The sequence below is a fragment of the Erythrolamprus reginae genome, chromosome 2 (assembly GCF_031021105.1).
Source record: "Erythrolamprus reginae isolate rEryReg1 chromosome 2, rEryReg1.hap1, whole genome shotgun sequence".
Classification (NCBI taxonomy): domain Eukaryota; kingdom Metazoa; phylum Chordata; class Lepidosauria; order Squamata; family Dipsadidae; genus Erythrolamprus; species Erythrolamprus reginae.
Window position 1 is genome coordinate 171177633 of NC_091951.1, and position 26973 is coordinate 171204605.

The window sequence follows — 26973 nt, forward strand, 5'->3', positions numbered from 1 at the left end:
TGAGGAGGAAGAAGGGGGGATAGTCAGCTGGAGCTGGGCACGCAGCTTCATTTCCGCTGGTGGAACTGCGTTCCCACTCTGTCCTGCCTGCTGCCCACCCCTGCCTATCTATTTACATACAGAGAGAGATAGGGGAAAAAATTATCTAGATTGGGACAATGTGCCAAGTTCTCTATTTTAAAAAAAACGTCTCAATTTTTTGCAATTTCTTTCCGCAGCCACCAGGGGGAGGAGAAAAGCTTTTATACCTGCTCTCCAGTCTCCTGGTAAAGTGGGTGTGTGCTGTAAGAAGTTCAGTTGTCTGCATCGCCCATGACTTGCATCTTTTGTGCTGCAGCCGAACGCGTGTCCAGAGTACCATGCGGTGCAGATGAAGCCACCGTCTTTCTCCAAGGGGTGGGACACTGGGTGGTGGTAGTGTGAGGTGACCCACCTTCTTGTCTGAAGCTCCCCTTACCGAGTGTGAATCAGTTTATGCCATACCTGGGAAACTACCGCATTGGACGGCAGGCAAAGGCGGCAAGGAAACACAATGTGTGAAGGACATAAATCACCATAGGCAAAAAAAGAAGAAAAAAGAAGCAGTAGTCTGGAGTCTTTCCTTGCTCAAGGATCAGCCCAGCCTTTCACTCTTCTGGAACTCAAATAAACTATTTTATTTGAGAGGGGCTGCATACAAATCTAATAAATAATAATAATGATGATGATATTACTATTATTATTATTATTATATTATTAATAATATTCCATTCCAGAGCAGAATATTCCCGAATGGGGGGGGGGGGAGGATATAATTTCTACCATAGAATGATTATGGGTGATCCGAATAATCAATGTCTTTTCTTTTTAAAAAGTCAACTCGCAGTTTCAGGGATCTATGCAATGTCCCCGCTCTGCGCCTGCCTGCTAAGTATACAGTACATGTTCATTAATATCAACGCGATCTTCTTTCTGCCCTGGTCTCAGAAGGCGATTTCATTCATTCATTCATTCATTCGGCTGCTACCTCTGCCTCCAACTTCAAAACTGGGAGGAAGAGATGTCAAGTGCCACCACGGGGCAAGCAAGTCCCCCCACCCGCGCCCATCGTCGTACAACTCCCCCCCCCTTCCAGACCTTCCTTTTTCCAGAAAGGAAGAAATCGCATCCCGCGAATCGGGGGTGTCCGATCCCACCGGACACCCCCGATTTGCGTTCGAGCCCAGCGAGTGGATACTTACTCCCAGGTAAGCACCCAGTTAGCACGCTTACTCCCAAGCAAGTGCCCAGTTAGTACGGGGCGCTTCTGGCGGGTGTCTCCCGGGCCCCAGACGGGGTGGGTCGGGTGGCCTCAATGGGGCGATGGAGCAGGGCGGGGCCGCTGGGGGGGAAATCGCCCTCCTCCTCCAGCCTTTGGCTGCTGGGTGGCTCCCTTCCCCCGGTCGCCGGGCTGCAGTGCGGAGATCTGGGCTGCAAGCAAAGGGAGAGGAGGAGCTTGCCGATCTCTCTCTCCCCCCCTCCTCCCGGCTCCCCAATCCCCGACCGACCGTTTATAAAGCCGCCACGCCGGGCTCTTCGCCTTTTGCTCCCCCGGATCTGAGCCCCAGCCCACCTCCAGCAGCAGCCATGAGCCACTCCAGCAGCGTCCGCGCCACCTCCTACCGCCGCACCTTCGGGCCGTCGCCCCTGCTGTCGCCGATGCCCTACGCGTCGTCATCCCGCCTGGGCTCGGCTTCCTCCGCCTCCGGCACGCGGCTGCTGCTGAGCGCGCCTTCCGCCGGCGCCTCCGTGCGCTCCTACCGCGGTAGCAGCGCCCTGTACATGCGGCCCGGCGCGGCGCTGATGGTGTCCGCGCCGCCGCCTCCGCAGCGTTACGCCTACAGCAGCGCCGCCGCCGAGAAGCTGGACTTTTCCGTGGCCGACGCCCTGAACCAGGACTTCCTGGCCACGCGCAGCAACGAGAAGCAGGAGCTGCAGGAGCTCAACGACCGCTTCGCTAGCTTCATCGAGAAGGTGCGCTACCTGGAGACGCAGAACGCCGCGCTCCTCTCCGAGCTGGGCCAGTCCCGGGCCAAGGAGCCCACGCGCGCCTCCGACCTCTTCCAGGACGAGCTCCGCGAGCTCCGGCGGCAGGTGGACGCCCTGGGCAAGGACCGCGACCGCCTCCAGGTTGACCGCGACAACCTGGCCGAGGACTTGGCCGCCCTCAAGCAGAGGTGAGTCCGCACCCCACACACCCCAAAATTACGCAGCTCGCGCTTGGATAACTTGCAGGCGCGATGGGGAAGCCCCCACCAAAGGGCGGTTCGGCCCGGATCCCGGGAATGAAACGCAACTTTGGAGCCCGGTTTGAGAAGAGAGGTGCGGGGCAGATGGAGCGAATGGGTTAAAAGGCGAGAAAATCTGCTCTGTTCCATTGGAACGGTAAGGGGGGTGTCCAATAGAAAGAGAACTAAGATATAAAGAAGACACCGACTACTGTATTACAAAATTTGGAATTATTTTTATGAATGGTTTGCAAAAAGGAAATAAAATTAAAATCACAATATATGTATACTTTATTCCTTTTTAAAAATAGTTTTTATTATATAAATATTAAAAAATAATAAGACAGTACATAATTTATCGGTTTACAATATAATTATTTGTTTGTTTAGGTATTGTACCTATTCCTTAAAAGACAAGTAACAAAACATAATACAACACAATCCCCCAACCCTTTGAACTGTTATATTCACAGTTCTTTCTTTGTGTGATTATATGGCTTATCATCAGTTTTTATTTACAGCTATTATCTCTTCTCTTATCCACCCAGGTATAAAATCTCTCCCAAATTTCATAATATTTTCATTCTTCCTTATTTTTGAGCTTTTGAGTCAATTTGTCCATCTCTGTATAGTCATAGATCTTTTTAATCATTTCTCTCTCTGATGGTGTTTCTTCTTTTTTCCAGTTTTCTTCTCTTCTATTCGTTCTTAGATATATTTTTCTATGAATATATCCTCTATAACCTTCATTATATATTTACCATATGTATACCCAACATAACCCTCATTGTGTAATGGACAAAATCAATCAATCAGTCAATCAATCAATCAATCAATCAATCAATAATAACTTAACACTCAGTAAAGGAATTCTTGAGCAATACAGTACAATTAAATTCATGATATGTTTATGTAATATATATGTAAAGTGAGTATTTTTAGGATATTAAACATTTAATATAAATTTAACATAAGGCAGTAAGGAAATAGTAGATTTATAGATAAAATAACAACAACCAAGACAAGTAAAAGGACACCGAATATCCAAGCCACAAGATGAAAATATTTTATATAAATATAGAGCCGCCCCAAGTCTGTGGAGAGGGGCGGCATACAAATCTAATAATAAATTATTATTATTATTAATTATTATATAAATATTTTTATATGGATATTGACTATTGCAGTGTTTCCCAACCTTGGCAACTTGAAGAGATCTGGACTTCAACTCCCAGAATTCCCCAGCCAGCGAATGCTGGCTGGGGAATTCTGGGAGTTGAAGTCCAGATCTCTTCAAGTTGCCAAGGTTGGGAAACACTGGACTTTTGTAATAGAGAATGGGGGCTTTTTAAAATTGGGCTGAATTTATCCGGCTTGCTAAAAAAAATCGCCTCTCTGCAGGGCTAAAAGAGAATGCCTCAAGCATATGCAGAGTGCTTTTCCTTGACCCAAATTCAGAAAACTCAGGTCTTTGAGATAAAGGATTTTCTTGCCAATGGTAGGTCCTTAACTAAGGAGTTGGAGTGGACTCCCAAAGAGAAGGGGGAGTGGTTACTTCAAAGATCAGCTGGCCCTAGGAAGGGCAAATTGGAAAATAAAAAGGCAAACTAAAAAATGTATGTTTTAGAAGAGAGGCGCAAATGGGTTAAAAGGAGAGAAAACCCGCTCTGTTCCATAAGGGGGAGTCCAGTAGAGAGGGAATGCGGGCTTTTTAAAAATTGGGCTGTTTGTTAAAAAAAAAAGTGTCTCTGCAGCACTTAAAAGAGAGTGCTTTGAGCATATGCAGAGTGCTTTTCCTTGACCCAAATTCAGGGTAGCTCCCTATCTTTTGAGATAAAGGAAGGATTTCTTAACAATTGTTAGGTGCTTGGAACAAACTTCCAGCAGGTGTGGTTGGTAAATCCACAGTAACTGAATTTAAACATGCCTGTGATAAACATATATCCATCCTAAGATAAAATACAGGAAATAGTATAAGGGCAGACTGGATGGACCATGAGGTCTTTTTCTGCCTTCAATCTTCTATGTTTCTATGTTAGCTGAAGAGTTGGGAATAGACTCCCAAAGAGAAGGTTGATGGATTACTTGAGAGATCAGCTGGCTCTAAGACGGGCACAGAGGAAATAAAATTAAAAAGCGAACTGTAAAAAATGTGCTTCTCTCCTCCCGCACTGGGTAACCTGATGAATAAATCAGTAGGAGCCACATAATGCCTGCCTGCTGAATAATGGATGTATAACAATGGACGCTTTCTCTTTGCTACCTACGGATAGATAGATAAGAAAGGCTGTGCATAGTTTGAATAAAAGAATAACCTGCGTAAGAGTCAGGAGACTCTTGGGGTCTTTGCATTGCTGCCTTTAAATATCTGCCTGGGTGATAAAGGGATCTAGTGACTTGGATCTGGCTTTATCTCCTGCCTTAAGAAACGAAAAAAAGTTGGGCTGTGTTCAAACACAAGAGTTAGCTGCTCTGAAGGCTGTGATAGAGATTTTCCTTTGTGGGCAGCTGTGTCCCAGACCCACTCTGGGTCTCTTCAAAGTGTTGCATGTAGGAAGAAAGAGAAGGAGAAGGTGAAGGAGAAGGAGAAGGAGAGATAGCTGTGTCACCATGATGAAGAGTTTTAGTGCATCAGAGGTTGAAATGGAAGGAAGCTGCCCAGCCTTGGACTGGGGCGTACACAGAGGAGAAGATGCAGAAGAATAGAAATAGAAATAGGAATGGAATAGAATAGAATAGAAATAGAATAGAATAGAATAGAATTCTTTATTGGCCAAGTGTGATTGGACACACAAGGAATTTGTCTTTGGTGCATATGCTCTCAGTGTACATAAAAGAAAAGAAGGGGTGGGTGTGTTCCGGGCATAGAGAAGAGGTCCTTAAGATGAGCTTGGGGGGGGGGGTCGGGGGAAGTGAAGGGGGAGAAGGGTGTGGTGGGGATGAGTCTGGCAGACATGACGTGATGATGGGGAGGAGGGGAGGGGAGGCTGTCGAAGGGCAGCAAAGCAAGAAAGCCAGGCATTTGGAAAAAGGGACGCTGGGCTAAAATATGGGGCGGGGCAGGAGAGAAGAAGGGTGAGGAGGAGTGGGAAGAGGGAGGAACCTTCTGGCTCAGATGGAACTCCCCACCACTTGTTTCCCTGGGGCTGTGACACCCCCAGGGAAGGGGATGTAACAGAGGACACCCTTAGGAGACCCCCTCTGCTTGGAGATGGTTGGAGATGACAGAGTGGCTGTCAGTGGACATGGAGGAATCAGTGCAAATTGGCAAAGGGAAGAGCCATGGGTCGGTTGCAGCTAGGCTGCAAACTCCATGGACAAATGGCCACCACGGGCCTTGCAGGAGCCTGCTTCTTTGCAACAGAGCTGCTTTTTCATTTATTTTTTGTTTCATACATATTATTTATATTCAAGTGGAAGAGAAGTGTGACTGTGCTTCCTTGGGCATTGCAAAGTGTGGCTGGTTCTCCTCCAAGCTGGCAGAGCGCTCGTGCTGTGGCAGATGGGGAGGTGGGAAGAAAGGAAGAAGCGATGAACATTAGATGCCAAATCTTGGAAGAAAGGCAGCTAGACTCATTTAGATGTGCAAAATATTATGGAGCAGCCTCTCTCCCCCCATATATTCCCCTCTTTCTTTCCCATCTTGCTTGTCCTCTTGGGACAGGGGAAAAATAAAAGAAGGTATCCTCCAAAATCCACCTTTTTCAGATGCTTCAGTATTTTACCCAAAATAGTCTTAAGAGATTATTAATGCTGCAAGGAGCATGGAATGAAAATGGTTTCTAAAAATCAGCGTTTAAGCTTCTTAACTTCATCCCAGCTGCACCTCTGCTCTTTCCGATCTCAGTGCTTTCTTCCTTTTTACTTAAGAGGTCAGAGAATCTGCGAACAGGGTTGTTCCTTATTTATTTCTTTTTAACAGTGCCTGCGATGCAGTACGCTTATTTGAGGTTGCAGAGAGATTTATGTAATAAATTTTAATATCACATTCGTAGGTTAAGAATTAGGTGGGATCGATGCCTAGAAGCAAGAATACAGCCTGCATCTTAATTTGTATATAGAACATTTGCCAAGCTGTTATATTTTTGCTTGGTTCCTGAAAATATAATTTTTTAAAAAGAGAAGAGATTAAATATTATTTCTGGTATCAATGCATGTTTACATTATGTGGGTTAGGGCGGCTGAGTTTGCTTAAAAGTTGTGGACCGCATAGGCGCGGATGAAAGCGACCGATTCTGTAGCATTCTCGCCCAATTTCTGCTTTGGGGCTGCTCTCTGCCCTCTACAGGCTGGATGAGGAAATGCACAAGCGAGAAGATGCTGAAAACAACCTGGTTCTCTTTCGCAAGGTGAGCCAAGCCTCTTTGGAGGGGATGGCATGCTTGACTCTCACCCCACCCCTTATAATGCCCCCTCCCTGCACGGGACCTTTCAGATTCATAACTCACCCTGCCACGTGCAGGCAGCCATGGTTTTTTTTTTCTTGTTTACACTGTAATGCATGTATGCATCCACATTTGTTTCCATGGGTTCATATATGTTTTAAGCGGCAAGGCTTGTTTTTTGAACCCTGTTTGGTATCTACATAAGCTTCCAATTGTGCTGTCCCTAGAATCCCAGGCTGGCAGCCGGCCACCCGACCCCTCTTCCCATTCTCTGCTGCCCATTTTACCCCTTAAATTAACATGGAAAACGGTGGGCCACTTACTGGGATCCTGATCAGCCTTCCTCCCCACCCCTGATAGGATGTGGACGATGCCACCCTTTCACGCCTGGAACTGGAGCGCAAGATCGAGTCCCTCCTGGATGAAATTGAATTCCTCAAGAAACTGCACGAGGAGGTAAGGTGTGGTAGTGGGCTGGCGTGCGAGCGACACCCCTTTCACTGGCTAACAGATTTGGCTTTTTGGAACAACTGTAGACCTATGTGGAACAGGACCATTTTTGGGGCTGCTGTAGGAAATCCTCCTATATTGTAGTAGGGTATCTTCCCAAAGTTGACGGTATCGGTCGTGGAAGCAGATAGGTCAGTGATGGCGAACCTATGGCACGGTTGCCCCAGGTGGCACGCGGAACCATATCTGCTGGCACGCGAGCTGTTGCCCTAGCTCAGCTCCAACGTGCATGTGTGTGCTGGTCAGCTGAGTTTTGGTTATCACAGATGCTCTGGGAGGGCGTTTTTGACTTCCAGAGATCCTCCAGGGGGATGGGGGATGGGGGAGGGAGTTTTTACCCTCCCCCAACTCCAGGGAAGCCTTTGGAGCCTGGGGAGGGCAAAACATGAGCCTACTGGGTCCACCAGGATTTGGGAAACAGGGTGTTTCCTGCTGCCAGAGGGTCTCCAGGAGGCAGGGGAAGCTGTTTTCACCCTCCCAAGACATTGAATTATAGGTGTGGGCTCTCGCACATGCATGATAGTACACACCCACACTTTTTTGGCACCCAAGGAAAAAAAGGTTTGCAATTACCGAGATAGGTGGTACCACAATGGACAGGGCAGGTGCCACAAGGAGGGCGATGGGAGACTAAGGTAGCCAGGATAGGAAACCCCATGACTTCTAGATCCCACAATCCCATCTATGACGCTGGAGAGTTAGAGATGCCGGGAGCTTGGAAGTTTAGCCGCATTTGGAAGGTGACAGGCACCCCGCCCTTGCATTTGTGATTTAAAAAAATAAAAAGTTAAGGCGACCCTGCAGCAAAGATGTTGCTTCCGCGCCACCTAGTGGTGCCTGGCAGGAAGACATCTGCATCTCCAGCCCCACCCTTGGATGTGTGGGTTGGATCAGTGTTTCCCAACCTTGGCAACTTGAAGATATTTGGACTTCAACTCCCAGAATTCCCCAGCCAGCGAATGCTGGCTGGGGAATTCTGGGAGTTGAAGTCCAGATATCTTCAAGTTGCCAAGGTTGGGAAACACTGGGCTGGATGACTGGTCTGCCCTGTTGTTTTTGCAGGGCAGATTCACGTGAGGCAATAACACAAGTGGCCGATGGCTGCTTTTGCACTGTAATGCTCAGTGGGAATATTTATTTAATATTTTGTTTATTAATTGGATTTGTATGCCGCCCCTCTCCGAGGACTTGGGGCGGCTCATAACATGTCCAAAAGCAATATACTGTACACAGTATACATCACTAAAAAATCCAATTAATATAAATAAAACTTTAAAAAACGCTAATAGAGTTAAAAATCATCCATTACCATTAACACATTGAAAGATACTACATTCGTTGGCCAGGGGTCTAGGGTCTAATGGTCCCAAGCCTGGGGGCATAAATATGTCTTTAAGTTTTTACGGAAGGTGAGGAAGGTGGGGGCAGTGCAAATCTCTGGTGATTCCAGAGGGCCAGGGCCCCCACAGAGAAGGCTCTTCCCCTAGGCCTCGCCAAATGACATTGTCTCTTTTTTTAAAATTAATTTTTCATGGATTTTTAAAAAATATAAACACAGACACAACATAAAACAGGTGGTCTGTGAGTAGTGCCCACCACCAGACAAACATTTACACTCCACCACCAGATCGGGGGTGTTTCTTGTATATACCAAACGACATTGTCTAGTTCAGTGTTTCCCAACCTTGACAACTTGAAGCTATCTGGACTTCAACTCCCAGAATTCCCCAGCCAGTGAATGCTGGCTGGGGAATTCTGGGAGTTGAAGTCCAAATAGGTTCAAGTTGCCAAGGTTGGGAAACACTGGTTTGGTTGACGGGACCTGAAGAAAGCCGACTCTGTGGGATCTAACCGGTTGCTGGGACTCGTGCGGTAGAAGGCGGTCTCGGAGGGAATATGTCATTTGGGTGTCTCTGTTCCATGTGGGCAGGGATGTTAGGTCTGAGCAGTGCCCACTGTCAAGATTGCCTTCTCTGTGCTATGCTTTCCGCCACTGAATTATGGTCCCCAATCTCATTTATCTGTTTGCATAGTAGGGCGACGTGTGCGATTCTTACCCTATAAGGCAGTGCTTCCCAACCTTGGCATCTTGAAGAGATCTGGACTTCAACTCCCAGAATTCCCCAGCCAGCATTCGCTGGCTGGGGAATTCTGGGAGTTCAAGTCCAGCTCTCTTCAAGTTGCCAACGTTGGGAATCACTGCTATAAGGACCTTTCCTTGTGTATGTCTGAAAACTTCCCTCTACCTCACCCCTCTGGCCTGACGCCTACAGGAGCTGAACGACGTGCAAGTGAGCATACACAGCCAGCAGCAGGTGCAAGTGGAGGTGGAGCAGACTAAGCCGGATCTGACTGCCGCCCTCAGAGAGATCCGCACTCAGTACGAAAGCATCGCGGTCAAGAACCTGCAGGAGGCCGAGGAGTGGTACAAATCCAAGGTGCCTAAACTGGGTGTGATAAGAAGGAGGAGGTGGGGTTGCTGCGCAATTAACACAATGCCTTAGTGTGAAACGTCGTAGAAAGCAAGGTAGATGACCTCAATGGGACTATACAGGATAGATTATTGATTTTATTAGATTTATATTGTAATTGTTATTGTTATTAATATCTATATCAATATCAACATCAACATCAATTTCAATATAACACAGCAAACGAGATCACTATGCTGGATTTTGTATTTCATCACCAGTCGGGCACTTCCCAAGCACCCAGGACTGCGTGATGTAGCAGCAAATTATGTATGCCGATCCCAGTAAAGCGGCCTTTTGCAATTGACAGATGGAGATTTTGTCAATTCCGATGGTTTTCAAATGTCCACTGAGATCCTTTGGCACTACACCCAGCGTGCCAAGGACCACTGGGACCACTTTCACCGGCTTATGCCAGTCATTGCAGCTCGATTTTCAGATCTTCGTATTTTGCAAATCTATTATTATTATTATTATTATTATTATTATTATTATTATTATTATTATTTTCACAAAAATAGTAATACACAGCAAACAAGATTGATATGCTGGATTTTGTATCATAATATCACAAGTCAAACATTTCCCAAGCATCTAGGACTGTGTGATGTATATTCGTATGATGCGCACAGATCCAAGTACAGTGGCCTTTTGCATCTGACAGATCATGATTTTGTCAATGTTTATTGTTTTCAAATGCTGGCTGAGTTTTTTGGCATAGCACCCAGTGTGCTGATTACCACTGGGACCACCTGTACTTGTTTATGCCAGAGTCATTGTAGTTTGATTTTAAGATCATGATATTGGCTAAATTTTTCTTGTTGTTTTTCATCAATTCAACTGTCACCTGGTATGGCGATATCAATGATCCACACTTCTTTCTTTTCTTCTTCTACTACTACTACTACTACTACTACTAATAATAATAATATAGATTTCTATGCTGCCCTTCTCCTGAGACTTATATGCTGCTCCGTCTCACAGTCCCATGGCAAAAGAGGCTGGAACAATTTTTTTAAAAGTCCAGGATAAAGAGATTACATTTGGAAATACAGTAGCTCGAATAGGAACCTCTGCAATTCATCAGAGCAGTGTTTCTCAAGCTTATCCATTTTGAAATGAGTGGACTTCAACTCCCAGAATTCCCCAGCCAGTTGGGAGAGCCCTAACACTGAATAAACACAGTTTCTTTTGACGCATCAGGAAAATCGCTGCTTAGTGGAAAAGGGATTGTCTTATAACCATAAAGCGTATTGATATAGCAAAATAATAACTAATAATAAAAGTAATAAACAACTTAGGGTACAGATTGTACCCCTCCTGCTTCTGGAGGGTTTATTTAACATGTGGCGCAATGCCTCTTCATCACGATTGGTTGATTGGATTTATATTGCTGCCTATTTAAACATGGCAACTCAAGGCGGCTTATAGAATTGTAAAACCCATATAAAAACAAAAACACTAATAAAGGAGATTATATTGTAAATTAATATACTAAAAGCATCCCCACCCCATCCCCTTCCCCAGTGACAGCACCGAGCCATTTATTTTTTTATTTTTTAAATAATTTTTATTGAGTATAAATATTAAAATTACATTGAAAACATTGATTCAAACTTGTACGCACATAACATAGATACATACTAACATGCAAACAAAGAAAACAAAAACAGAAACAAAACCAAAAAGAAAAAGAAATAGAAAAAACCAACTTCTAGACCTTTTCTTTTAACGGTAAACTGTACTGTTATTATATTCCAATCAGTTAAACTGTATTCCTCTTACAGTTCTTAACTTTCAATCTATTTTGTTATTAATATCAATATTTCAATATCTACAATATATACAATGCAATCAAAATACAAACACTTATTATTATTATCATTTATTTCTTTAATGGGCTCCATCCCGCTTTGAGTTCCTCAGGCCCATTCCTAGAGAGAGGGCCCTTTTAATCTCTGTGGGGATGATGCTGCAGAGATGTAGGTTTAGATGCAACCACTGCTATTAGACAGTGTGGCTTCGTTGGTGCTCCATTAATGTATAGTTTGCAGATTGCGATGTGGGTCGAGGAAAGTAGAAGGAGAACCATAACTCAGACCGATGATGATGCTGGATTCCTGTATCCGATTTTCCTCACGGAGGGAAACCCAACCACTGCTGTAGAATATTACGGTTAATCCTTCAGTTATCTGACCCGTTGCTTAGCAACTGTTGGAAATTATGACAGACCCTGAAAAAAACCCCCCATTTGTGACTCTGATTCAAAGTTCTGACATTTGCCCCTCCTCCACAATCGCACGACTACAGTTTTTGTCCTTGCAGGCAGCCTTCATTTATTTATTTTATTATTTATTTATTATTTAGATTTGTATGCCGCCCCTCTCTGCAGACTCGGGGCGGCCATTTGCAGCGCCATTTATGGCCATTTGCAGCGCCCCGTAGTCACGTGACTGTGGTTTAAGATGCATGTGCCAGAAACTGGGTTTATTTTTGTTTTCCAGCAAAAACCAAGCATAGGGAACAATAGATCTGCTTAACAACCACCACAAAAAAGGTCATAATATTGGGTTCAGTCACATGGTGACCTGCTTTAAAATCATCATGACTTATGACTTTAATTGCGGGCTTAATTACGGTCGTAACCTGAGTACCTATATGAAGAATAGGTCCAATGCTGTGGTCCAGTGGCTGTTCTGAGAGATTTCCACAGAGGAGAAAAAAGGCTCATGAGAAGAGTTCTGTTTGGATCTCGGGCTTGTGTTATCAATTCCCATACAGCTAGCACAGTGGTTCTCAACCTTTATTTATTATTATTATTAGGTTTGTATGCCGCCCCTCTCTGTAGACTTGGGGCGGCTCACAACATACAATAGAACAATTCACAACAAATCTAATAAATTTAAAAAACATTAAAAGACCCCATTATTAAACCAGACATACACACAGACATACCATACATAAATTGTATAGGCCCGGGGGAGGGGGGAATGCCTCAATTCCCCCATGCCTGAGGGCAGAAGTGAATTTTAAGGAGTTTACGGAAGGCAAGGAGGGTGGGGGCAGTTCTAATCTCCAGGGGGAGCTGGTTCCAGAGAGTCGGGGCCGCCACAGAGAAGGCTCTTCCCCTGGGCCCCACCAGACGACATTGTATAGTCGACGGGACCTGGAGAAGGCCAACTCTGTGGGACCTAATCGGTCGCTGGGATTCGTGAACCTTCCTAATGCTGTGACCTTTTAATACAGTTTCTCAGGTTGTGGTGACCCCCAACCATAAAATAAAAAGATTATTAGGAAATTTAGGGGTGGGTTCTAACTTACCTCACTTTCGGTTTGCTTCCTCTTGCACTGCGTGGCCGTGCTTCGTGGGCACTTTACACAGGCACCCATATGCAGTGCCAATTTTTTTTTAATTGAAAAAAAAAAAAGCCCAAAACAAGATGGCGACGCATGCACAATGTTGGTAATTTGGCTTCTGCACATGCTCAGAAGTTCTCATGGTACAAATATATATTTTTTGCAGTAATCTATTTGCATGTGGGTGGACCCACCTGGAGACAGTTAGAGGAGAAATATCTTTGTCCCTAACACCATCCGAAATGTGTTTTCTAATGGTCTTAGGCAACCCCTGTGAAAGGGTCATTCGACCCCTAAAGTGGTCGCGACCCACAGGTTGAGAACTGCTGAGCGAGATAATTGTGAATGAGTTCAGGTATGGTCTGATTAGGAGTTATTTTGGGGTTCCTTGTCTTGATGTTATCAAATTCTTGGGTAAACTCATTCACAATTATCTCGCTCAGCAGTTCTCAACCTGTGGGTCGCGACCACTTTAGGGGTCGAATGACCCTTTCACAGGGATTGCCTAAGACCATTATAAAACACATTTCCGATGGTGTTAGGGACAAAGATATTGCTCTTCTATCCGTCTCCAGGTGAGTCCGCCCACATGCAAATAGACTACTGCAAAAAATATATATTTGTACCATGAGAACATCTGAGCATGTGCAGAATGCAATATCATAGGTTAACTCTGCGTTTCACTGCTGGGAATGGTTCACTCAGCCTTCTATCCTTCCGAGGTGGGTAGAATGAAGATCTTGATTGTTGGGGGCAATAGGCTGACTATGTAAGCCACTTAGAGAGGGCTGTAAAGCACTGTAGAGTGGTATATAAGTCTAAGTGCTATCACTGTTCTTTGCAGTTTGCTGACCTGTCGGATGCAGCCAACCGGAATCATGAGGCCCTTCGTCAGGCCAAACAGGAGATGAATGAATCACGCCGTCAGATCCAGACTCTGACCTGTGAAGTGGATGGACTCAAAGGCACAGTGAGTAAAACTCACTCCCTCTGCTCTCAACCTGGGTCAGTAGCAGATGGGTGGGCAAGAGAGGGAAAGTCACAGGTCAGTTGACAATGCTGTTTTAACTTCCCTATGCCCTGCTCTCTGCATTATAATAATAATAATAATAATAATAATAATAATAATAATAATAATAATAATAATAATAATTATTATTATTATCAATTAGATTTGTATGCTGCCCCTTTCCGTTGGCTCAGGGCGGCTCACAACACAATAAAACAATTCATAACAAATCTAATAATATACAATTTAAAATTTAAAATAGTTAAAAAAACCCATTTTTAAGCAGACATACCTACAAACATACCATACATAAATTATATAGGCCCGGGGGAGATGTTTCAATTCCCCCATGCCTGACAACAAAGGTGGGTTTTAAGGAGTTTACGAAAGGCAAGGAGGGTGGGGGCAGTTCTAATCTCTGGGGGGAGCTGGTTCCAGAGAGTTGGGGCCACCACAGAGAAGGCTCTTCCCCTGGGGCCCGCCAACCGACATTGTTTAGTTGACGGGACCCGGAGAAGGCCGACTCTGTGGGACCTAATCGGTCGCTGGGATTCGTGCAGCAGAAGGCGGTCTTGGAGATATTCTGGTCTGATGCCATGAAGGGCTTTATAGGTCATAACCAACACTTTGAATTGTGCCCAGAAATTGATCGGCAACCAATGCAGACTGCGGAGTGTTGGTGTGACATGGGCATATTTGGGAAAGCCCATGATTGCTCTCGCAGCTGCATTCTGCATGATCTGAAGTTTCCGAACATTTTTCAAAGGTAGCCCCATGTGAAACCAAGATTGATTACAAGATACAACAATCAAATTATGACAACTTCATTGGCTACTTAGGCCATTTGCAGACTCTGGCTGTGACCAGCAAAAACCCTGTATGACGTAGGATCTGGGATTTTGAGAAGCCACCTCCCTTCACCTGAGCCTGCTTGGGTTTTAAGATCTTCAGGTAGAAAACGCCTTGTCTCTGCTTTATCCTCACTGGAGCAAGTTTGCAAGGAATACAAAAAGGGCCTTCTTGGTAATGGCTGCTCCCTGGCTCTAGAACCACTAAATTGACTCTGTTTTCTGCAACTTCCTTATGGTGGCAAAAGACCTTGTTCAGGCAGTTTTGGGGGGCTTAGGCCTGAAACAGGTCTGGCTAAGTAACTGCTGTTTATTTTTAAATTCAGTTCTATTGCAATCAAATACTTTGTATTTGGTTGTTGGTAGCCTTGAGCACCATTTATTTATTATTTATTTATTTACTCAAATTTATAAGTGGCCCTTTTCCAGTGGACTCAGGCCAGCGTACAGAATAAAACAAATACAAAATCTTAACATTAAAGAAAAACCATTCTTCCAATATTCATCCAATACCACAACATACTACTGGGCGGAGTGGAGTGTTAACACTCAAGGGCCCCAGGCCTGCTGGCAAAGGCATGTTTTTAAAGCCTTTTGAAAGGCCAGGAGGGTCAGGGCAATGAGCATCTCTGGGGGGGAGTTGATTCCAGAGGGCCGGAGCCACCACAGAGAAGGCCCTTCCCCTCGGCCCCACCAGCCAGCATTGTTTGGCTGAGGGGACCTGGAGAAGGCCGACTCTGTGGGATCTGACCGGCCACTGGGATATATGAGGCAGGTAGTCTGGTCCCAAGCCATCTAGGGCTTTATAGGTCATAACCAACAATTTAAATTGCTTTTGGAGACCAATTGGTAACCACTGCAGCTCATGGAGTGATTTATGATGGAAAGGCAGATTGTAAATGCAATAAATACAGTAAAATGAAGAGAAGCTGCCTTGAGGGCTATCATCAAGCTATTTGGACTCAACTTGAATTTAAACATGCCTGGGATAAACATATATCCATCCTAAGATAAAATACAGAAAATAGTATAAGGGCAGACTAGATGGACCATGAGGTCTTTTTCTGCCATCAGACTTCTATGTTTCTATGTTTCTAACTGTTGTTTTTAAAGTCTTTTGGAATCAGAAATTATCTCTGCAACTTCAGCATCACCTTAATTGCTTGTGAATGAGTGAGATTTTTTGGGAGGGGTGTTTCAGTAGTTTGCGTATCCATTTCATGGATTTCGGCCTTGGTGCTGCTTGCTCTTCCTCTTGCTAGAATGAAGCCTTGCTGAGGCAGATGCGAGATCTTGAGGACCAATATGGGGCCGAGGTGGGCTCCTACCAAGACACAGTGGGGCGTCTGGAGCATGAGATCCAGCACATGAAGGAAGAGATGGCTCGGCACCTCCGGGAGTACCAGGACCTGCTGAATGTCAAGATGGCCCTTGACATTGAAATTGCGACTTACCGCAAACTGTTGGAAGGAGAGGAAAGTAGGTAGGTCAACAGGGGCCAGATCCTCCCTGCTCATCTTTCAGATTGATGCACACATCTTGAATGTCATGGGCACCAACACTTCTGAGTGGCTACTGCAGGCAGCATGGTAAGACACAAAACATTGGAAAATGTCAATTGGTTTTGGGCAGACAAGGACTCGCCTAAGGAACCGAGCATGAAGCAGACATGAAGGTTGGAGCCACTAATGCTATTCATTGGGCTCCACCATTTTCTGCTCCAACACAACATCCATGTTGGTGGGTGTTGTTGTCTCTTACAAGGTCTTCCATCCAGCCTTCCCCAACATGTTGCCCTCCAGAAGCCTTGGGAGTTGCAATTTTATGAGTTCCTAATCAGCATAAACAGGGGCTATGAATTTATCATCATCATCTTCTTCTTCATCATCTTCATCATCATTATTAGAATTAGAATTTATATGTAGCCCTTCTTCAGTGGACTCAGGGCAGTGTACAAAAATAAAACAAGAATACATTATAAAACCCCAAAATATTAAAAGGCACTCCTCCACCACTCATCCATTCCACTGGCTAGAACAGGGTGTTATCTCTCAATGGTTTTTAAAGCCTTTTGAATGGCCAGGAGGGTGTGGGCACTTTGAATCTCCGAGAGGAGTTGATTGTGAATTGTGTGGGGAGCAGTTCTAACACACCTAGAGAGCACCAGGTTCCGGAAGGCTGACCACACCAAAATTTCCTGTCCCCACCCAACCCATTTCCCCCCCTGAAACTTTTAATTCAGACAAATGAGTCCTTTGTGAGCTGCCCTGAGGCTTCGGAGAGGGGCGGCATACAAATCTAATAAATTATTATTATTATTATTATTAATAATTAAATTATTATTCTCCTCGCTCCTAAATGTCTCCAGTCTTTTCCTAACCTTCCTGTTAGGTAGAGGCCCTTCCCTCTGTTTCCACCAACCTTGCTCTATTGCCCTCCCTTCCATCTCCTCTTAGCTTTTTCTTTTTTTCTTTTAAAATAGATTTTATTACGTTTATTTATATTTTAAAACAATACAAAAAGTGATAAAGAACAAAAGAAATCTACAAACAATACGACAGACACCACAAAATTGCAGTCTATAATGACAGCCAAGCTTTTATCAGTTATTTCCATTAATTTCAATTAACCTCTAAATTCATTTTACGGTGCTAAATATTGACGGTAGTTGTTCAACTTTTATACAATACAGTATATACTTTATAAAGTATTGCTCATGTTTCCATAATTTCTCCTCAATATTATACAGTATATTGGTTCATGTAATTCATTAATTGCAAGTTCCTATGTGCATATGCCTCTATATATTTACTGATAAATAAGAGTGTTTTAAACTCATTAAATACAGCTTTCTACTATTTTCTTTTTGCTAGCCGTTCATAGAATACATTCCAAACTTTGTAGAATCTCTCTTCATCTTTCTCATTCAGTTCCAGTGTCATCAAGTTCTGCACAGTCAAATATTTTTAAAAAATTATTATGCTGTCAATAGGTACATCTTTCTGTTGCGCAAGGCAGATCCTTGCCAGAGTCAAAATGTGTTGTATAGTATAGTAATGTTCTTTTCCCAATTTTTGGTCCATAATTCCTAATAGAAAAAAATCTGGTTTTGTATCTAATTTCTGGTTTGTAATTTCTGTTAGCCAATTCCAAATTTTACCCCAAAAATTTCTTTACCTGAGGGCAGGCCATTTTATAACCATAATTTGGAGGCAAGTTTGGGTACATTTTTGCCAGTCCTGCCGGTGCTAAATACGACCTATAACACATCTTGTATATCTTTTCCTTGTTGGTAGTTAATTTTGACAGTTTGTAGTTTTTTCTCCAGATCTTATCTCATTGCTCCAGATTAATAGTATGTCCAATATTCCTCGCCCAACTCCTCTAAGCATTTTCATATCTTGGCCATGACAATCAGACCGGATGTGTGTAGGAACATCTCTAGAATAATATAGGCCAGTTCTTGTTTTGTGGGAGGCCTGGCATGTATTTCAGACAGGAGGCAAGCTGGGCACCGGAAGTTTTATCTACAGCTGCCTTAGTTACAGCGACAACATTGGGGAAAATAGCCATTATTTTCATCTAGTTCGGAACAAACTTTTATAGGAGTATGTGAGGAGGAAGGCAACCATCTCCTTTTCTAGGCAGGATGCAGAAAAGCCATTTAAAAGGAAAAGTTTGGAAATTAACTGGTAGAAGTTTATGTAATGCTCACTGTAATGACCTGTATGTTCCCTGCAGGATTGCAGTGCCTGTCCAATCCATGGCATCTTTCAGCATCAGAACTGCAGGTGAGCCAATAGCCAGCATGGGTCCTCAATGCTCCCGCATGCTTTGTGTTCTTTGACAAAGTTATGGACTTCTGAAAGAGATGGTAGTAGTGGTATAGAGATCAGCAATATTTTGGTTGGACCCAAGCATTTCTTTGGCCATATTTTGCACACACTACTGAGCAATAACTTGAGAGGAGCATTTTGGCTCGATGGGAACAAAACTTTGTTTTGGAGGTTCTCTTATCTCAGGCTGGGCAGGCAATCATGCCTTAGCCTCAGTTGTTTTTTCTTGGAAAGAAGCCCCAGGGATCCTTCATTTCCGACCCTGCCCTAAACTTTCTTTTTAATTTCTCCCAGCTGGTAGCCAGAGGTCTTTCATGACGGGAGCATGAGTGAAAGAAGATAGCTGAGCTGCTGGGTGTTTGGGAGTTGTAGTCCTCAGTCCCCTGCATGATCCTGGATGGGGAAGAGTGAGGATCCTTGAACGCTGAGCCTTTTGTGTCTCAAACTTCCTCCCTCCCATAGTTTCAGAGCCGGATCCAAGTCCAGAGAGCCACACCCGGAAGACAGTGCTGATCAAGACCATTGAGACCCAGGATGGAGAGGCAAGTCAATGACCGGTTCACACTGGAGATTTGTGTGGAACAGGAACTTGGGGCAGAGGTGTGGTTTTTAAGTTGTGGGGATTGGACCTAAGCCTAGGGCAAGGCTAGGCAAAGTTGGCTCTTCTATGACATGTGGACTTCAACTCCCAGAATTCCTGAGCTAGCATGGTCGGCTCAGGAATTCTGGGAGTTGAAGTCCACAAGTCACAGAAAAGCCAACTTTGCCTACCCCTGGCCTAGGGCATAGCAAAGAAGTCCAGAGGCCTAATTAGAGTTGTGTTGTTTTTTCAGCCAACCAAAAGAAATCTGACTTCATATAATCCCAGGTTGGAGAAGGATCGCCTTGTGTTGCTCTCACGGCTTGGCCTTTTCTCTCCCTGCAGGTGGTGACCGAATCAAGGAAGGAGCAGAGAGCCGAGATAGACAAGTGAAGCTGGCCGCCCCAGCACGGTCCACTCACTGGGCCACTGAGAGAGGCACTAAGCTCACCTCTTTGCAAAAGTCCCAGTCGCAGATTCCCCTCTCCCCTCACTAAGCCACACTGGCCTTATTTACGATGGTGATGTTGATGATACCTCTTACCACTGGCAGCCTTCCCACACAGTTCAGGGCTTCCTGAGCCAGCCCTCTCTGCCCTTCGGACCATACTCTGGTTCACAGCCTGGTGGTCGTCCCCGCAATAACCGCCGATGGTCACGGGGAGTGGAGATGGCTTCCCCCTTGCTCTTTCCTTCCACCGCCTCTTACCTCTTCGTATCACATTCCTTCTCATCTCTCCCCGCAAAGAGCCCTTCTCCAACCAGTTCCCCCCAAACCAAGCTGCCTTCCTTTAAAGTACCACTCCCAAAGCCAGTCCACCCTAGGAACCAATTTGCCATGGATGTTTAGATTGAATCTAAAGGCTGCTGTGGCCTTCCAGCTGTTGTGGAATTAAAACTCCCAGCCTCCTAAAGTCATACAGAGTGTTGCTGGGACTTGTAGTTAGCAGTAACTGGAAGGTCCCAGGTTCCCTACCACTGCCAAATACTTAGATGGCTTCATGTTGGCAAACTCTGACAACTTGCAAGGCCCACTAAGAACACCAACTTGGAAGCACCAAAGGAGGCCAGGAGTTTGCTCACAACCTTGTTTTACTGCTCTTGTTGAATCTGAACAGCTCTATGTGCTGGCCACAGACACCCCTTCTAGTTTACAAGGATTCTCAAGAGAATCATGATAGGGACTTGCTTTATCCAGGTGGGGTGGGCTCGGTTCCCCGATCAGTTCTCACTTCTGTGAACTTCCTTTGAGAAGGTGCCTAGTTAGCTTCAGGTCGTTGGTACTGAAAGGGAGAATAGCACTGGCCAATTTTATAGGGCTATTTTAAGGTTGACAAGGTAATTTAAACATACCATTAAAATGGTAACCAGTGTTGATTTTCTCAGTTGTCAAGCCCCAATCTGATGTGTTGATTCCAAATCTCATTATTCCTAAGCAGCAGGATGCTAGCTGGGGGTGTGAAAGTTAATTAAGTGCATCAAGGGAGTGTAAGTGGAGAATACTACTTGAGATCTTCCCAAACATGCTCCCAAATGAAATCTATATAACAGAGAATTCATTGTCTTTTATTGTTTAAAGCAAATTTTGTAAGGGAATCTTCAAAATAGGCCTTCTGACTGTTAGTATGTTGTTTCCCCAATACTGAATGGACCAGAACAGGTTGAGATCACCATGGAATTCCCCTTTATCTGCATGGCATATAATTAAGGGTTGTGCACAGTAGTGGATTGCTGTCAGTTTGGACCGGTTCTCCTGTACCGGTGGCGGAAGTTTGCCACCACTCACAGAACCAGTTGTGATGGCTGGCTGGCCGTACCCCCAAACTGGTCCTCCAGTTGCTGCTCCTTGAAAGCGTCTGGTGAAGAACCCTCTGCATATGCACCCAGGCTTCTGCGCATATGCAGAGTGTCATTTCCGAGTTGTGATGCACACATGTGCATGAACAAAACATGCATTTCCGATGCGATGCAAATTGGTAGCGAAGGTAAGTAGTAGAACCCAGATCTGGTTATGCAGGCAAAGAAAGCAGGTGAGCTAGAAAACTGGAAAAGATCAAACAATTGCCTTTAATTGGGTCAAACAAACTGCAGACCAAAACCCCCCCAAAAAACACCTTACTTCCAGTGGTGCTGACTCATGGCCTTAATAAGTAGCAATTCCATCATGTGTGAAAGGCATCAGAGATTCCCATTTAGCAGAAATGGTCACCACGTTCTCAGTGCAGCTTCCAAACTCCTTGTTTATAGTCTTGAGAACCCCAGGGACTGTGTGAACGCAACCTCAGTTGGGTGCCAAATGGCCAAAATTGAAGTGATATACAGTGTTCCCTCGATTTTTGCGGGGGATGCGTTCTGAGACCACCCGCGAAAGTTGAATTTCCGCGAAGTGGAGATGCGGAAGTAAATACACCATTTTTGGCTATGAGCAGTATCACAAGCCTTCCCTTAACACTTTAAACCCCTAAATTACCATTTCCCATTCCCTTAACAACCATTTACTCCCCATTATTACTGGCACTCACCATTGAATAAGACACTTAGTGATCCTGATATTTATAAACATAATTATTTATTAACAATAATTATTTTTTTGTTATTTATTTGCAAAAATTATTAGTTGGGTGATGACGTATGACATCATCGGGCAGGAAAAACCATGGTATAGAAAAAAACCCCCGCAAAGTATTTTTTAATTAATATTTTTTGAAAAACCGTGGTATAGGCTATTCGCGAAGTTCGAACCCGCGAAAATCGAGGGAACACTGTACCTCCCATTTGATTTAATATAATCCCAAATTGCAAAACCCCTTCAAAGGCTATAGTCCTACTTTTTTTTAACCTTCTGATCCTATTGTCATAGGGTCAGAAAAAAAGACTGGACAGTCACTTTTCTGAAATAGCTTAGGATCTCGTTTGAGCAGGGGGTTGGACTAGAAGACCTCCAAGCTCCCTCCCAGCTCAATTCTGATCCAGATCATCTCATGTCCTTGTCTACTTATAGCTCTCAGAATACTGTCTATCTTTCCTTCATGGCATCTGTGGCTTCTCATAACTGGGGGTCCCAACCTTTTCTATACCCCACACCTGTAGAATGCTTCTGATGTATTCTTGCACCCCATACAAAAATAATTATATGCATATAATTTTGCATATACATTTATAATTTTTGAAACTTCTAAACCCAAGTTTTTGTCCCCCCTGGAATATCGTCTCACCCCCCCGATTGGAACCCTTGTTATAAGAGGTAACCACTTCTTGCCAGTCTGTCCGTTTGTAATCAAATCCATATTTCTTTTCTGAGATTGACATCTTTCACACATTGTCTTTTATTTCCAACAATCTGAAGGCTTGTCTTTTCTTTCCTCTTATCTTGCCTTGATATCTTAGATGTTCATCTTTTTAGGTGGAGTATGGTAACTATTGCATTTCTGCTACTAACTCCATTCTTGTCATTCCCAGGGCAGGAGGTAGAGCCCACATAGACTACAGGAACTTGAAGTTATATTAACAGATTTTGAAAGACAGATTTTTTTCTCTCTCTGCTTCTTTTGTACCAAAGAGAATCTACAATGGGCCTGTGTTCCCCCTTCCATCTTTCATGTTTAAGTAAACAAGTTGATGTTTATTCTTGCTTTCCTTCTTCAAGTTTTACTTTCATATTTCTGTACATTCTCTATATTCCTAGAAGAAAGAAAGTTACCCTGAAGGCTTTCTACCTGAAACTTGGGAGTCATCTTGATAAACAAGAAGTCTTGTCTTCTCATTTCTCCAGGTTTATTCCAGAAAGAAGGAAACTTCAGGGAGATTCTTCTCTGTGGACATTTGGTTCATCCCTCCAGTTCTCTCAGTAACCAAGACCAGCCAACTTTTTAATAGTTGGAGCTGATAGTTATTTTTATTTTAACTAACGAATAGAATGCAGGGCAGTTGTAGAACAGACGAAGCTAATTTTTGAAGGCCTTCTTTTGGCTCAAAGTGTCATCTTTGCTTGGTTTGAATTGTTACGGTATCAAATCATACGGTGCAAGGAAATCGTACTTGAGCTCCTTATCTATACATGGACCACAGGAGGGGTGATTATACTTGTTTTTAGAGATAGGAATTTCTGAAAGAAAAAAATCTCACTTAACCTTGATGACCTTTTCAGTGAGTTAGCAGCTGAAGTAGTCTCTATGATTATGCTTTCTCCTGTGATCCTCCCTCATCACTGTTATTTATTCTTGATTCCTAAATCTGATTAATGGTCCAGTAGGAACATTAATTCTTTTCTTGAAAATCAATAAATACTAGAGCTACGGAAATTCTCAGAATTTGGCTCTTAATAGAAGTTACTTCAATACCAGGTTTAAATTGCTTAGTTGAGGTTAGGTAACCTCCACCACACACAAGCATTTTGGACCATGATTGCTTACAGTGGACAGCCTAGTTTCCCACCATTTTGAGCAGGAGGTCCCCAAAGTTGGCAACTTAAAGACTTGTGGACTTCAACTCCCAGTGCTGGCTGGAGAATCCTGGGAGTTGAAGCCCACATGTCTTAAAGTCGCCAAGTTTGAAGAGATCTGATTTTGAGAGATGAAAAGACCAGGGAAATTATCAAAATAGTCATACTGAAAATAAAATAAAAGACTCTCCCTCTCAACTTCCTATGACGCAAAGGAGCCTTAAGTGCTACCCATTGGTGGCCAAAGAGGTAACTCACTTCTGATAAAAACTAACTTCTCTGATTCAAAACAGATTTGAAATGCGGAGGAGTTGTACTGTCAGTTTTAAGCTACTTTCCACTTCTACCTATTGTATTTGTTTGTGGTTCATATGCCTTAGTCTATGTGTAGCTCTATACTCTGGCTAAATAACTCTTTACACCTGGCTGTAGGTTTCAGTTTGCATGTCACTATCTTGACTAGTTATTCCAGATTACTTCAGACCAGACCCCAATCCACACCTCCTTCATTTTGTCTTTCATTCAGAGCCAAAAGGTGACTGATATATTATTAGGTCACCTGGTCATCCTTTCCTTGTTGCTTGTCGGGTTCTTTTGTTTTGCTGCTTCCTTTTGTATCTTGATATCTTTGGAGTTGCCAGATTTTCTTACCCTTTATTTTTCATGAAAATACCTGTTTCTTAAAACATTGCTGGGACCTGGCCCTCTTAAGGAGGGGAACAAGCAGAAGGCCAAAGAGAAGGGGAACACTTGGCTGGACTCTCTTCTCTACTAACTTGTTAAACCCTTGAGTGAGTTCTTCGTACGTATGCACAAGAATGAAAGCAGAATATGTTAAATGGAAGTCAATATGGTACGAATAAGGTTTTCAAATACAATGTAGGAACATCCATAATGTGTTCTCATCTCATAAATCATGCCTCCAAATCCACCCGGTAATTCTTACAATAATTCACATGAGAAAGGAGTTGTTAGAGAAAGTGCTGAAGAGCAGACCAAGTACCAAAGACTTAAGTGGGGACATCAGTAACGTAAGGCAGCCTGGAAGAGACTTTGTGAGGAAATCCATTTCCACATAGTTCCTTTCATAAGGTTGAACACAGGTTCATTTGAAGGAAGAGATGCTTGTAGCTTCCAGTTGAGATTCCTTAACCTGTGGGTCATATGTACATACTACATTAGCCCCAAAGGATGTTTGTTAATGCATTTAAGGTTATAGCTTTTCTATTAACTTCATCAAAAGGATGGTGATAGCTCCATCTTCACCTAATTCTTAAGTAGGATTGTTTTCTCTGCTTTTATTTGCATTATTTATTTGTATTTATTATTATTGGCATGATTTGCATTATTATTTATTATTTGTATTTATTATTATTGGCATTATTTGCATTTATTATTATTGGCATTATTTGCATTATTATTTATTTGTATTTATTATTATTGGCATTATTTGCATTATTCCCAGTCTATGCAGGAGCTAAAGAATGCAGGACAGCTACTTGTAAGACTGATACCTTGATTTTCAGGAAGCATCTGCTGCTGACTTAGAAGGAATTTACAGAATCAATCTATATTTGGGATATAGCTAATCAATACCACTTAGAGTTCCTCACTTCGATTGATTTTCAGTGTGCACATCTTATTATTGCTTAATATGCAAAAATTAAGTTGCAGGAATATTAAGTGGCAGAAGCTATGTCTTAGAATCAGCCAATCATATTGAATTGGACAACCTTAATTTAATTGAAAAAAATATTGAAGTAGGTTAATTCACAATTGAAAGGGGAAGCAAGCAGCTGGGAACTAAGCATCTGGATTCCTGAAAAGAATGTCCAATTGAGCACCAAAAGATGTATATATGGAAATAAGATCATAGCTTTTATCCTCAGCCCAGTAATACCAATTTTAATACTTCTATTATTGTCTAATTTTGTTTACATTGCTTTGGGAACTTTTTCTGGCACAATCCCAGTACAACTTGAAGAGTTAGAATATTGTGATGCTTTAAACCGTTTTACTTCATGGCTATTCTATCCTGTCCTTTCTATCATCCAAAATCATGGCTAATCCTTTTATATTATCGTTGGTAGCTGTGTGTATTCTTATACATCTTGCTCCTCATTTTTGAGCTACAGGCGATAAAGTAAAAAACGCAACAGAAGCTCACAAGTATTCAAAACATTTGCCCAATAATAGTTGTGAACTTCGGTGCTATTGAGATAGCGTTTCCTGCCGTCTTCTGTACTATTCGAGAGGCTTTTAGTTCCAGGCTTTAAGGTCTTTTGTAACTTATTTCTCTCTGCCCACTTTGTAATTTTTCTGTCCTTCTGTTGTAAAAATCTGAAATTGAACAGGCACCCTGTTATAGTATTTTTCAAGTTTTACTTGTGAGAATAAGAGGAAACTTTCAAGATCGTGTTTCCCTGATCTCATTTTCTAACAAGTTCAGTAACAGCTTGCCTCAAGCACGCTATCTGCTACACACCTTCAGGATCGGTCATTTGTAGCTGACTCAAGGCACAGATGTCTCTGGTTATAGAATTGCCAACTGCCAAATCCAATTTAATGATTCTGTGGGGAACTAGGACTCTTTCTGGCTATTTTTATCTTTTTACCAATATTTCTCCTACCCTTGTTGAGGAACAGTTTTAAAGTCTCAGTAGCTACAGTACTCCAAAGCAGGAAAAGAACAAGTAGATGACACAAATAGATGTCACAAGCAGATGCCACAATGTCATGCTATCTAATAGACCTTCCCACCATGTCTGGATTATTATCCTATGTCTTGGCAGAATAACAATCCTATGGCATTGGGTGGCATAGAAGTTGAATAAATTGAATTAAATTAAAATTTTATTTATTTCTTCCAACGTTTTATTTATTTATTTTATTTATTTATTGGATTTGTATGCCGCCCCTCTCAGCAGACTCGGGGTGGCTAACAACAGTAATAAAACAGTATATAACAATAATCCAATACTAAAAACAGTTAAAAAACCATTACAGTAGTACCTCTAGATACGAGTTTAATTCGTTCCAGAAGGGAGCTTGTATTTCGAACAACTCGTATCTGGAACAAATGGCTTTAGACTTTGTTTTTCCCCTCCGATATAAGCAGAAGCAAGGATTCTTGCGCCACCTAGTGGACACTCGGCTCGTATCCCGAATTTGAGCTCGGGTCTCGAAAAGAAATTTCTCTCCCCTCGTGACTCGTATCTTGGAATACTCACATGTGGAGCAGCTCGTATCTAGAGGTACTACTGTATATAAAAACCAATCATACATACAGA

General features: G+C 43.2%; 2 protein-coding genes across 2 annotated transcripts in view; one reads left to right on the plus strand and one right to left on the minus strand.

Annotated features, from left to right (window-relative positions):
• The window catches only part of LOC139161376 (tubulin alpha-1A chain), a 237294-nt gene that overhangs the window by 103166 nt on the left and 107155 nt on the right, over positions 1-26973 (minus strand). The gene's annotated exons all lie outside the window — the stretch shown is intronic.
• Positions 1573-19635, plus strand: PRPH (peripherin). The gene is made up of 9 exons (XM_070744198.1): positions 1573-2195; positions 6535-6595; positions 6992-7087; positions 9415-9579; positions 13814-13939; positions 16089-16309; positions 18568-18617; positions 19125-19204; positions 19588-19635. Exons 1-9 carry the CDS (start codon positions 1606-1608, stop codon positions 19633-19635), a joined length of 1437 nt encoding a protein of 478 aa, XP_070600299.1. The 5' UTR covers positions 1573-1605.

Bases quoted from the DNA above. Each gene is read 5' to 3' on its own strand.
- PRPH (XM_070744198.1), top strand. From the start codon at position 1,606: ATGAGCCACTCCAGCAGCGTCCGCGCCACCTCCTACCGCCGCACCTTC. The intron at 13,940-16,088 runs GTGAGTAAAACT...TCCTCTTGCTAG, and splicing joins TGGATGGACTCAAAGGCACA to AATGAAGCCTTGCTGAGGCA. The intron at 16,310-18,567 runs GTAGGTCAACAG...TGTTCCCTGCAG, and splicing joins TTGGAAGGAGAGGAAAGTAG to GATTGCAGTGCCTGTCCAAT.